The following is a 14,016-nucleotide window of genomic DNA, read 5'->3' as shown; positions in this document are numbered from 1 at the left end:
AGTCTTACTCGTTTATGACACTGTAATAGATTTACCGTTATATGTTTGTTTTAATAAGTTTGTTTCGATTTGATGCATGTGCCGTATATTGTTGAATACGTATTGCGCAATTCCTGCCTGTTCTCTAAATTTGTAAGAATCAAAAATATATTTTTCACGAAAACGCTAGCGTGTTTGAACATTGTTGAACATTCAAGAATCTCACTTTAAGCTACAACCTTGTGCAAGTTAATTGAAACAAGACGGAAAATTATGGTTTTTCAATTTTTTGCGTTTTATTTCTGAAAATCCAAAAATTACTCACAAATTAATACATGATATGACCGCCTTTATTTTTCAGAAGATCATTAATCCGCTTTGGCATCGAGTCCACGAGTTGACTGCAATCTTCACTAATATTTGGATCGCGGTACCACACCTCAATTAGCGTATCTTTCGTATTACAGTCTTTTCCACGAAATCTTTCTTTACAAATCGCCCAAAGATTTTCAACAAGATATAAGTCCGGAGAGTTTCAAGGCCAGTTCAGCACCTTTATTCGCGTTGTAGTCACAAAATTCTTCACAAGTTTCGATGTGTGGCACGGAGCCAGATCATGCTGAAAAATGCCAGATCCATCTGGATATCTCTTTTTCAATTCTGGAACGACTCTTCTCTGCAGGACTTTGATGTACTGTGGTCCTCGCATCATACCTTCTACGATATGTAAGCCTCCGACGCCATAGTAGCTGAAACAGCCCCAAAACATCTTCTTCAAGGGATGTTTTACGAACTAATTGATGTGAGATTCTCGAAGTTTCTCACCTGGAGATCTGCAAACATGCAGACTTCTTTGACCCTGTACGAAGAAATGAGTCTCGTCACTGAATAACACCTTCCTCCATTGTTCTTGCGTCCAGTTCTTGTATTTCAGGCCCCATTTATACCGTTTTTTCTTCATTGCGTTGGTAAGACGTTGTTTTTTGACTGGTTTCCTTGTCCTTTGACCGACATCAAGTAGCCAACGACGAACCGTTGAAGAGCTAACTTTTATTTCTTTGACCTCCAAATCTCTTTTTATGACGTCACTTGTCTTCCGTGGATCTTTCACACTCTCCCCAACCACGTACGCGTCGTTTCTTGGCGTTGTTTTCCTTTTTCGGTCACATCCTCCTTTACGTTTCGGACTGATAGATCCGGTACTCACCTTGGCCTTGATCACACGGCTGATGGTCGATAGGCGAACACCAACAGCGTCCGCGATTTCCCTGTAAATCATACCGGTGTGCTCGTGCAGTTTCACAATCTTTGTACGCTTTCTAGGAGTCACATCCATTGTGTATGACGGCTGAATGACGACTAATTAGCAATAAAACAAATAGCCTCATTTTTGAGAAAAGTCTAACGCAATTTCGAATGACGTAATATTCCTCAAAATTTCGTCATATATCCCAAAAATAGATCGACCGTACTGCAAAACACAGCTAATGACGCCGTTTGTATGAAAAGTGACTATTAAAGGATATCAGCAGGCTAAACGAGCCTACACCGACCGCCATGCTGAAAATATTGTAAAATGACCATTTGTTTCAATTAATTTGCACAAGGGGGTATATAAACCAATGCGCCAAGAGATAGTATTATTATTATTAGTCAGCTATAGACAGTGTGCTAGAGAAATTAGACTTGTTTGTTGTTTTTTTTAATTTAGCGCAAAGCTACACAAGGGCTATCGGCGCTAGCCGTCCCTAATTTAGCAGTGTAAGACTAGAGGGAAGGCAGCTTGTCATCATCACCCACCACTAACTTTTGGGCTACTTTTTTACCAACAAATAGTGGGATTGACCGAAACGCTATATCGCCCCCATGGCTGAAAGAGCAAACATGTTTGATGTGAAAGGGATTTGAACCCACGACCCTCGGATTACGAGTCAAACGCCTTAACCACCTGACAATGCCGGGTCTTTTAATGATTAAAATTATATGTGAATGTTTAAACTATTGATTCTATAATTTTTCTAAAACAATAGAGAGAACTTTACTGGTGAAACTAACCAACCAACTACTGAGACTTTTGGGGGTAAAATTTACTGAAACACTATACAGGTTTATTCCATAAACTTTGGAAAGTAATTGCAGAAAAATCTATTGTCAAAGTAATCCTTTAAGGAGGAAGTGGCGTGTAAATTATAACAAGACCGTAATTGTATACAATTTCCAAAAACACGTATTACAGCAGTAATCGAGATTGAAATATTCAAGACTACCATGAAGAAAAAATTTGGGGAAAAAAATCAATGGAAAACTCCAATGCAGCAAAATCCACATTTTCTCCTTACGGTACTACTAATGAGGCCTTTCGTTCAATGTTACCAACTGACCGTTCTTGATTCACCAGCATTCTACAGTGTATGTTACAGCCATGAACAAAAAAAAAAAAAAAAGAGTTAAAGATCCGAAAATTGTGGTCTATGGCCACTAAATACATTATAATATACCACTATGTCTTTTAAAACCGCCTCTCAAATAAAACCATTCGAATTGTTGTCCTTGTCACTATTCACGTTCAATGGAGTAGATAACACTTCATTAGTTTAAAACCTTTATAACGGAAAGGTGTATAAAATTATTTTTTGTAATGTCATAAATACAAGAAACAATATATCAGAAAAAATCATACAAATACCGTTGTGGTATGAATAAATTAAAACCAAATGATAAACAAACTTTTAATGTCCATGTTTCAGATCGGGACTCCCTTCCTCTAATAATTTTAAAACTTTGACAAAACAAAAGCTTTGATATCAGAAATGGTTGTCAAATGTATAACATCCGAAATGAACATCAAACAACATATTTAAAGAAGCATGTGATTTAATCACTTATCTTCTGTGTGATGTCAGTTTTGAACGTTATACATTTGATAATCCTTTTGCAATCTTCTACCAATGATCTCAAATTATATTCATCTTTAGAGAGTGAGGCTGCTATGACAAACCGTTATGATATCCTTATTGTCTTGCCACTACTAGGATAAGACTTTTAATGATGGCTATGTAGGTTATTTGGTTAGATAGAAAGTTCCCACTCGGTTCTTACCTCCACGTATAGAGACTGACCCTACAGACTGTGAAGTCTCCCCCAGAATGAAAACTTGTCTAATCTCTGCCAATATCACACTATCACTGCTTATCAGCAACAACTAAGCCATTCATCATACGAGCAATAAACTGTCTACAATGCTTAAGATATTGACCCAAATCCTCTTTACCCAGGCCTTTCAAAATGATGGACTGACCTTTTTCTGTATGTTACTACCTTCCAGCACTTAACAGATTTGCAACTAACCATGGGAGTAGCTGCTGTTTTACTCGTGTGTTGCCATTGATAAAAATAACACTAGTTGCTCTGCTCATTTCAACAGCCTAGGTTTTCACTGCGAGAAAAACCAAGATTTATGATCCAGGTTTATTGTCAGAAAAATTATGCTCACTACTGGATCAGTGTGGTCCTAATCATACAAAACCCTGCTCCCCAGTGGCTTAGCAGTATGTCTGAGGACTTACAATGCTAAAATCCGGATTTCGATACCCGTGGTGGGCAGAGCACAGATAGCCCATTGTGTAGCTTTACATAAAAAAACCTGTTTATTTTGGTATGCCTTTCATCATAGAGGTTTTATGGCCTTCTTGTTTTTCTCTATATTTTGCAAGGTGTTTATCTCTCCAACTTGATGGTAGATCAGCTGAGGCCAGTAATGTGATTACTGCCTACATGTCTTTTCTAATGTAACGTCAATTAATCTTTTGTTTGTTTGTAGATAAGCACCAAGTTACATGTGGTTCTATCTGTGCTTTACCCACCACAAGTATTGAAAACTAGTTCCTCACACTGTAAGCCTCTAGACATACTACTGTGTCACTAGAGGACTCAATGGATCTACCAGCATTTAGAAGAACAGAAGCTAAATTATAATAGTCTTGTCTTAGAACAATAAATAGACTTAATCATGAAGTTTCTATACATTTAGACTCAGATAAGATGTTTAGTCAACTAGCCTGCAATGCACTCATTTTTCTTTTTCCAGGCCATTCAAACCTGTCAATAGTCATAGTTAAATGTAAACAGTGGGAGAGTTCTTCCATTAGTGGCCAAATGGTCATTACATAAAAAGATTGTTATCTAAGCTCTAGAAAGCACTTTACATCTAAACAAAGATTTCCAAGAAATTCATACAGATTCCTTCAAAAAAATACCTGATATTAGTCCACAATTCCTTCTTATCTCTTGTGGTTCTCTTATATGAATGACATAATTTTAACAGTTGTTCAGAAACAAGGTCATTACAATATATGAAGGTCACAACACAAGAAAATTATGCATCTCTGGTTGAGGTATTCTCACTTCAGAGAAAAGAATATTGCATGACCCACAAAACTCAAAATTCCAAGTTCTTCAGGGTGTAGATAGACTTAACTGTGGCACTTTTATTAAAATGAAGATGGATACAAACAATTTCACACACAATGCAACCTTTTTTGTAACTTTAGAATATGTGTCCAATTTAAAATGCTAGAGTAAATGAGTATATAAAAAAATGCAAAATTGAAATCAAACGAAATAACACAAAGGTAACTAAGAATTAAAATTAAAAAGAGAAGTGAACTTGGAATGCTGAAGCATGATCAGATGACATAATACAAAAAAACAAAGACTGCAATATGAGCTTTCCAAGTCAGTTTTATTATTCAAATATAAGAGTGAAATAATAATAAAATAAAGACCAAGTTAAAGAGTTATATAACCTGTGATAAATATCTGATAATAACATTCAGCAACTATAATATGACAGCTTTTATCTCTACAAGTCATTAATGGTTTGGAAACCCACAAGGCTGATGAATGTGAAAACAGACTGTCTGCTATGGAATTTACCATGGTAATACCCCAGGATCTCATTTGTGAGAAATCTGAGCTATGTAAATGGTTAACTCAATAGAAACCTGTGTTATGTGGCACGCAGTTAGAAACAGAGATAGAGGGCTGATATGTATGGCAGTGATCCGAAACATTTTCACACACACACAAATATATTCTTAAACAATGTTAATCTAAATTGTGAACATCCAAAGCATGATGTATCAACTGTAAGCTTGCAACCCCGATTCTCTAAATAATTAGAGTAGCAGAACAGACTAATCAGGTACAAGACCAAACAATAATACCTGCAATCTCTAAATTAAAAATAGAAAGTCTTGGCTGCAGCAATGTGAATAGTCCAGATCCAGTAATCAAAGATAATTAAGTAGAGGATCAGTATAATCATGGTACAGAACCACTAACTAAGTAAAAATAGTTGGAGTTTGTAGAGAGTCAGATACTTTTGAGGATTTGAAAAATGCAACATCTGTAGTTCTTTTTCATATTCTCAGAAGGCTAAGTGTATGAAATACTTTAATTAATTCACACCTATCAATATCTTTTTTACTGTTATGTTTATTTAGACTTCTCCCTTTTGAGTAACTTGATGCACTTTTGAAATCAAATCAATAATGCTCAAGCAAAATTATGGCCATGTTGGCTGTGGTGTTTTAGCAATCCCTTTAGTAATACATTTTTTAGTTAATAAAATAGTAGTTTGTTCACCCTACTAACGATGCTAGACATGAACAGCTGCAATGTATAAATCCTAGTTATTTTGGATAGTTTTGTAGAATAACAAATCAGAAATCTTTTTATCTTATCTGACATTAACAACTAAGTTATTTGTGGAATGACTTACTGTTATTAATATCTCGTCATATTTGCCAACAAACATTATATGTAGAAATGATAAAGTATGAGAAACCTATACCTACTAACATCAGTAAATAATTGTGTAAATAAATTGTTTGACAAATCCTAAACAGATTTTATAAGTAAATATACTTTGTATGTGAGCACAATAAGTGACCAGTTATGTATGCTACTCACAATTACTTTTTGTAATATTCATGTATGCAAATAATTCTTTGAGAAAAACTAAAATGAATAAAAACACCAGAACAAAAACAAGCACTCTTACACTTTCGTTTTTATTACCATTACTACACCCCTGGTAGTCAATCTGACTATTAGTCAAACATCTAAAAGCCAGTGCTGTACACATTACATTTGGGAAAACAGAGATTTCCTCACTAGCAAACACCAAGGAAAACATTGAATACAGGTATAATCCACTCGATTTCATCAAAATATCCATTAAATATTGGACAACTAACACCTTTTTCAACTACTGGAATGTAAAATTATTTTGGGAGAACATTTCCAAATAGTTAATACACTTCATAACAAAACAGTGATATGATTAGTGATAAATCTTAATAAGAGTATTCTCACAGCAAAGAAAACTGATAAAATATACATAGAGAGTAACTTAGTTTTAGTTTGAAAACTCACCTGATCCAATGGTTTAGCTGTAACCAGTTGAAACATTTTGATAAACACAAAGATTGATGAGACAAATATTTAGGTTATAATATGCTATTCATAGATTATATTTCAATTAAATTATAGAAATATCAATGACACAACTAGCCTTATTAGAACAGCTAATTTAAACAGAACAGGGCAATGTTTCCATAACACAAAAGAACAGCCCTTCCAGTAAGATTTTTCTTTTGATGAAGTTTCTCAAAGATTAGTACTAAATACTTAGAACTTACAGCTAAATATGGCTTATGAGTTGCATTTATTTTATCAAAAAAGTTATTAGGTATAACCTCAAATTATATTCTGATAAAAAAAAAAAACAGTTGGTCTATGAGATTTAAAAAATAATCACAACAAATTGCAAAACTCAGATCTGCAAATCAGAGACATGGTACATAAAAACACAACCAAGAGAAATATTCTTTGATGGTACACACTGAAATTATTTAAATTTGTCTCCATGTAGATTGAAACCTACTTTCTGAGAAGAAAAAGGAGAGAGAGAGAGAGAAAAAGAAAGAAAAAAAAACAATGTGGAATGTTTAATCAACAGGTTGCACATTTTTATTTTTATTTTATTTTCTTACTAGGGTGTATTATTTAAAGGAGAGATAACCAAAGAAATGTAGTCAGCTTATCACTTTCAAACTTATATACCAAACTGAAACACACACACACACTCATACGTGTTTTATTTAATTATTTTCCTCGGTGATTGTCTCAAAAATAAATACATTTAGTATTAACAACACAGTATATTTTCTTTATGTTAACACTATTTTTCTCTTTCAACAGTAACATTTATTTTACTGCTTCACAATGTTTGAAATTTCATTTAAACTTCTAACACAACAAAAAAAAATGCAGCAGTAAGTCACACGTGTCAAACACAAAACCTGAAAACTGAGTAACATGGTATCACATCCTACACTCTTACAACAAAAAAAGAAAGATAAAAAATATGCAGCAGTTTAAAAGGTTTGTTTTTCATCATTTTAGTCTGAATTTTTCTCACATTACAAAATCAAAACTTTAATTGTAAACCATCTGTAAGAATTTTATCATTTACCATGGAGCCCATTTTTATTGAATATAGACAATACATAACAATTTTGAAATTTACTAATATTATTCATTAAATAGCAATAGAAAGATAAAAAAAAAAGTATTTTAAGTATCACATATTGTAACCACCTTCTACAAGAACAAAAAACATGTAATTATTTTATAGAAATGTTCATAAAAAGACTTGCACGAACTATTTCAAGAGTATTGCAGATCAAACAAAAGATTTTAGAGAACAGAGAATTTCTTTTGACTGAGATACGTGAATTTCTGGTAATTACTTAGGACTAACTATTCACATGAAATCTCTCATGAAGGAAAGGCACAAATTCCTTTTTGCTTAAACCACATGGCAGCTTCAATCTTAACTTGGGCAGTTTAATTTTAATACAATGGACAACAAGTATTTTCACAAATAAAAACAGATTCAACAGTGTTATCAAGTGATTTATTTTCAGCAAAACTTTGTTGATATTAATTAAAAAAACATCCCCCGATAGTAGTGTTATATCAGATACAATGAACCTCACACTTTATCCACAGAAAATGTCTTTTTCACTAAAACTGTTGTAACATGACAATAATTTTTTTTTCTTTACAAACTCTGGAATTTTATGCATAAATATTTAGTTCAAAATATATTTTTACTTTTGTAAAGTGAAATGGAAATTAATGTACTACAATTTGTTACTGCATTTTATTTGTTTTTAAACTCAAAGACTTACAAGACAAACATCTTCAACTAGTAACCTTACTAACTCTTAAACCTGCTAACTGAAAATTAATATTAAAAAATTGTTTTTTTTTAATACTGAATGGATTAAATTAAAAATTTTACTGTTTAAAACACTTTTACTTCTTAATATAAAAAGTATGTGGATAATGTTTCTGTTTTATTTCATCTCTTTCTCTGTCCAACTACAGCATGTTTTCTTATCTATACTCTTAGCTCAAAAAATACTTTCCTTTTAATTTTCACCAGTACAGATTTGAAGGAAGACATTTTCAAGAACACATTTACATACATATCATTTCCCATCCCCATTGAATACAAATAAAATTATCAAAACTTTATTAATAAAACTTCTTAGCTTGTGCTTCTTTGTTACTTCTGAAAGGATAAAAAAAAACAACATATATAGCAATACATGCCATTAGAAACATAAATAGATATAACAGAAGTAAAGATGCAGCTCATATAATAATAGCTTGACACTAATTGAATTTTCTTATGATAAGGAGCTTTAACTGTTATGTCAATCTCATACATCAATATCTTCAAAATGACTACTTTTAACTTGACATTTTTTTTTGCTTTAATTTAGAGAGCAACATCTGCCTAAATCCTCAATAACTGAACCTGTATAGGCCAGTGGGCAGCTAGCTCACTGGGATTAGCGAGTTAACTGGGATAAGTTAACAGAGATAGTAATATTATACTAGCACAAAGTTTCACCTTCCTCAAAAAAATGTACAAATTATTATATTTATTAGTTACTTGTAACTATTTAAGAAGTACAATGTTTCTAAACAAAACAAAAAGATAAAGTTACCAATACTGAAGAAATTTTACAAACTAGTGTCAAAATTGTGCATTATTATTAAAGTTTTTGAAAAGATTTTATAGTAGATGTAAAATATAATTTTTGCATTTTTATACTTCTAAATATTATAATTGTAAACTCAAATTCTGAAATTAAAGTTGCTTTAAATGTTTGTCCTGTTTTACAGAGTTCATTTCCAAACTTAAAGTATTAGTATCAAACCTAAACAATCATCTTAAATATAAAACACAAAACTTACTTGTACATAATGTAACCTATCATAACTGCCAACTGAACACCCATAAAAACAAAGAAGTAAACAGGTGTCAGACAGTTAACTGCTTGCACTGGTGGACAAGGGTTTACCTGAGAAAACAAAATACACTGTCAGAATATACCATGAGTCTAGTGACACAAAAACCACCAAAATAACAGAATATAAGTAATTCAATCCAACAGAAGTAAATTTTGTCTTCAGGCAGGCACAAGTTTTAAATACAAACTACTGTAAACAATTAATTTGGGGATTATTCAGTTTATATTTGCACTATAATATGCTTCAAGTTACAATTACCTTGGATGTTTGGGAAAGGCTTCTGAAAGATGGAAATACTTGTGGAATTGAGTGTTTAAAAAAAGAGAAAAAATCTTGAATACTAAAAAGATTATATTTGTACAAATAATTAAACAGTGCACTCTCCAAGATAAGATTATATCACTTTATTTTGTTCAGTAAAGTTTGGATTTCAGAATTTTTCTGATGAATTGTTGGTAATAAACAACTTTAAACACTGAAAACTACAGTATAAATTATACAAGAGTAACTGTAATTTTTTTTATCTTAAGATATTTTTCATGCAAGATACTAAACCTTTACTAATGTAATACTAGTGTTTGACATTTGATGTTACTAATATGCTAGAAGTTACCTAGCCTTCAGTTTCATGTATTTTTTTAATAATCTTGAAAATAAATAAAACCAACACAAAAAATAGCTGCTCATAGAAAAATATCTACCTGTGTTTTAGCATTCACTGAAGCTAAATCTCTTTTTACAATATTCAGTCCATCCTTCAATTCATTCAGCACTGTATGGCCTTCGAATGCTTGACCTCCACCTGTTTTCTGAGCAGCAATAATATTTCCAGTTCGTTGATGAATGTCCACAACATATGCCCTAATGCAAAAATAAATCCAACATAAGCCTGTCAGCTAACTCTGAAGTTGAGATGAAAATACATCTGTCAAAATATTTTCCATAGACTCTGTGGAAAAAATCTGAGGATGAAAGATTACTGAAGGACTTTTTACACACAAAATAAATGAGACAAGCATTTGAAAAATGTTACCTTTGTGTAGAATATCAAATGTCTTGGCATAATATTAATAGAAACCACATTTATTCTATCAGCCAATGATACGTGTATGTTTTGTTTGATTTTAATTCACTACGAACTGCGTCTGGAAATGAGGATGATATTAATTTATGATGGATCATTGTTGAACACCAAACATAGAGCTCTTACTCATAATTTTGTCTTGAAGACTACATGTACAAGCTGTTCCTAATTTTACAGTAATAAACTAGAGGAAAGGCAGTTGGTCAACACCACATACAATCAACTATTGAGCTACTCTTTTATCAATGAAAAAATGGGAATAACCATCACATTATGACACCCCACAGCTGAAAGGGAAAACATGTTTGGTGACTGATTATCAAAAATGTGACCCACAGGTCAAATGTCCTAACCACTAGATCAAGCTCTTTCATAGAGTAAGGTACATGTTAAAAATGAATTTAAATTTTAAACAGAAAAACAAAAAATAATAGCTGTGACACTGAATTATACAGAAAATAGAAATAAATTCAAACTGTTTCTATGATATAAATACTATGTATCAATCAAGTTTGCTACTCCATGTGAAATCACAAGAAGAAATCCACATTTTGTCTTTTTTATAGTTTTTCCAAATAATGAGATCAATTATGATATTAGTAAATGCAGAAATATAAAAAACACAAGTATTGTGTGATACTCAAACCTACTGTTGGTGTGTACATGATTTGCAGTACTATACAAACAACCTACACAATGGACGGATGAAATGAAGAAAACATTGTGACTGGAAATTATTCAGTTCTTCACATTATATAGACACACAATAGTAGATATAATAAACTTTAAAACTAAACAATTTTCAGAATACTAAATCTAAGTTCAAAGGATGTCCAGTTCAAACTGCACTTTGATCAAAGTGTGTTGTTGTTATACTAGTTTCAAAGCATTCCACTCTTCATCAGTAACCCTGAACAAGTTAACCAAGCTGAACCTATATCATAGTAAGAAGTATCACACACACTGGTGGTGTGAAAACTGAGAAAAACCTGTACATTGGATAGGTAAAGTGAATTTCTGTACAAGTATGGCAATAAAAGTGAGAAATATATTTTCTGAAACTTGAAAAATTGCACTACTAATACCTTGTTTCACACAACAACCACAGTTTCAAAAAAATTTAATATACAAGTTGGCTACACAACTTTTACATTTGGCCTTCTGGTCTCATATTTTCAAACTAGATTAACTAAATTGCTTTAAAGTTTTAAGAGTCAGCTAAGATCCTGACCATATTCCAAAGTAATTTACTTTAAATATTTTTATTATAAAAACAAAGACCAGTGAAAAAACACTGGTACTACTTCACAGATATGTAAGAATGTTCCAATTTCAGTGAACCTTGCGACTTTTGTTCAATCCAAGATTCATTATGTAACAATGAATAAATACTGCAGTACATAAGACTCATTCAATGAGTTACTGATAAGGTACTGTTTTTGCACATTACTAAAAGTGTTAAAGCAAAATATATAACGTAATTCTAAATAATTAATTCTTCATAGCCTGTTGTTCACCTAATGACAACCTAGTATCTACTACATTAAGTATTACTCATTTATTTCTGTTATTTACTATTGATAAATATACCAGATTGCATAAAACCTAAAATAATAAAGAGTGGTTATGAAGATAGCTGATTAGCTGATAAGTGTTCAAAATCACCATTTAGCTGCACATAGCAAGATAATGTTGCTTTTGGTTGGTTGGTTGTTTTGTGTTTATTGGCACAAAGCAACTGGGCTATCTGTACCAAACAGCTGGTAAAAAGGTAAAAAATCAGTAAAATATGTAAAAAGGAATCATGCTAAAACAGAACAAAGTCCAATTTTCAGATTAAAATCTTAGAGTTAAAAAGACCAATGGCTTTTAAAAATTTAAAAACAATTGAGGTGGACATAATCAACCTCACCAATGACACTGACCAATGTCAAGGGTGAACCCACCATAAAAATGTTTAAAATGATGCCATCACTCTCGATCGTAATGATAGCACAACAGTTAGGTGTGTGCTATTGTGACTTGAGTGTCACACAGACCACACATTGGTGCATCAGTACCAGATAAAAGAAAGTGGTGAGTTAAAAAACTGTGACCAATGCATAGCCAAGCCAGAACAACTTCCTCCTGATCCTTACAGAAGCAAGACAGCAAAAGAGTAATAGAAGGTTTGACTTGAAAAAGTTTATTATCATATTGCTCAGTCCAAGTTGACAGCCAACTGGAATTGACCAAAACCTTAAATACAAGACCACAGTCCATGTATGGGACAGGCACAGCAGTCATAGTACCACAGCAGACAGACTTAGCTGTGATGTGAGCAAGCTCATTCCAATGAATACCAACATTGCTTGGTATCCAGAGAAACTGGATAGAAGTAGCTTTAAAGAGAAATGGGCCAGTCGGTTTTGAATATTGGCAAGAATAGGGTGAGAACTAACATGAAGTGATTTCAGGGCTAACAGAAAGTTAAGTGAATCGGTATAAATAGTACACTTTGTACTGCTTAGTTTCTATGTGATCCAGGGCAAGAGAAATGGCATACAATTCAGCAGTGAACACAAACTGTAAAGGGTATTCTGTGTGCAACAACTAAATCACAGCAAACCATGGCAGAGCCCGCAGAGTCACCTGATTTGGAACAATCTGTATAAATGGGAATGGAAGGATGGTTCGAAAAATGTTCAGCAAATAGAAGGCAATACTTCCATTTGGGAGTCTCTGCCTTCTTCAGATGGCTCAAAGAAAAGTCACATTTGAGGATAGTAATTACCCATGGATACCACTAAATCATCCAAAAATAAACCCAATTCATCCAATTGCAACTGGATACGAAGTCTAAAAGAAACACAACCCCATGTGGGATACTGAGGTAAAGATCAAATTTTGAAACATACATTAAAGACAGTTGCAAACGACAAAAGGTATAATATGGGTTGATGGGACTGTGTAAAAACTCTGGACTGGAGAAGTGCAGAAGGCCCCTGTGCAGAGCTGAAGCCCCTAATGGTGAACAAAGCCAACACTTTCAAGGCCAAGGTCTTGGCAGAGCCATAGACTTGAGACTCATAAACCAGTTTTGATCAAATAAGGGCACAATAGATTTTTAGCATGGAATATCAATCTGCTCCCCAAGAGATGGAAGAGAGGACACGGAGGATGTTCAGTGCCCTTGAAAACTCAACATGTAGCTGCTTGATGTGTAAAATAAAGGTCAGCTTACAGTCACAGATAAGTCCCAAGAACTTTGCCTCAGGGGCCACAGGAAGCATAACTTCACTAATACAGAGTTCAAGATAAGGGTGAATACCCCATTGATGGCAAAAGTGCATGCAAACAGTTTTTGGAGAAAGATAGGTTAAAACCATTTGCTGTGGTCCACTTCAGTAAATGATTGAGGGCAGTATGTAGCTACTGCTCAATAAACCTCATGTTCAACAACTGACACAAGATGTGGAAGTTGTCAACAAAGAGACCATTCGTAACTGTAGGGGTATTTGTCCACTGATGACATTAATCTTTATAAAGAAAAGTGTGACCCTCAAGACACAGCCCTG

At 33.1% G+C, this 14,016-nt stretch overlaps 1 protein-coding gene across 2 annotated transcripts in view; it reads right to left on the bottom strand.

The window, feature by feature from the left end:
• Positions 1-6,034: 6,034 nt before the first annotated feature.
• ergic53 (lectin, mannose binding protein ergic53) overlaps positions 6,035-14,016 on the bottom strand; it is a 47,278-nt gene continuing 39,296 nt past the window's right edge. For both annotated transcript variants that reach the window (XM_076500217.1, XM_076500218.1), the window contains exons 13-15: positions 10,077-10,236; positions 9,319-9,425; positions 6,035-8,626 (exon numbers count right to left, since the gene is read on the bottom strand). In XM_076500217.1, the coding sequence (XP_076356332.1) occupies positions 8,590-8,626; positions 9,319-9,425; positions 10,077-10,236 (304 nt within the window). In that variant the 3' untranslated portion in view covers positions 6,035-8,589. The remainder of the gene's footprint in view (positions 8,627-9,318; positions 9,426-10,076; positions 10,237-14,016) is intronic.

This window comes from Tachypleus tridentatus, chromosome 4, assembly GCF_004210375.1.
Source record: "Tachypleus tridentatus isolate NWPU-2018 chromosome 4, ASM421037v1, whole genome shotgun sequence".
In the NCBI taxonomy this organism is placed as follows: Eukaryota; Metazoa; Arthropoda; class Merostomata; order Xiphosura; family Limulidae; genus Tachypleus; species Tachypleus tridentatus.
Note: the sequence above shows the minus strand (reverse complement) of the source record. Positions and strands in the feature narration are given on the sequence as shown.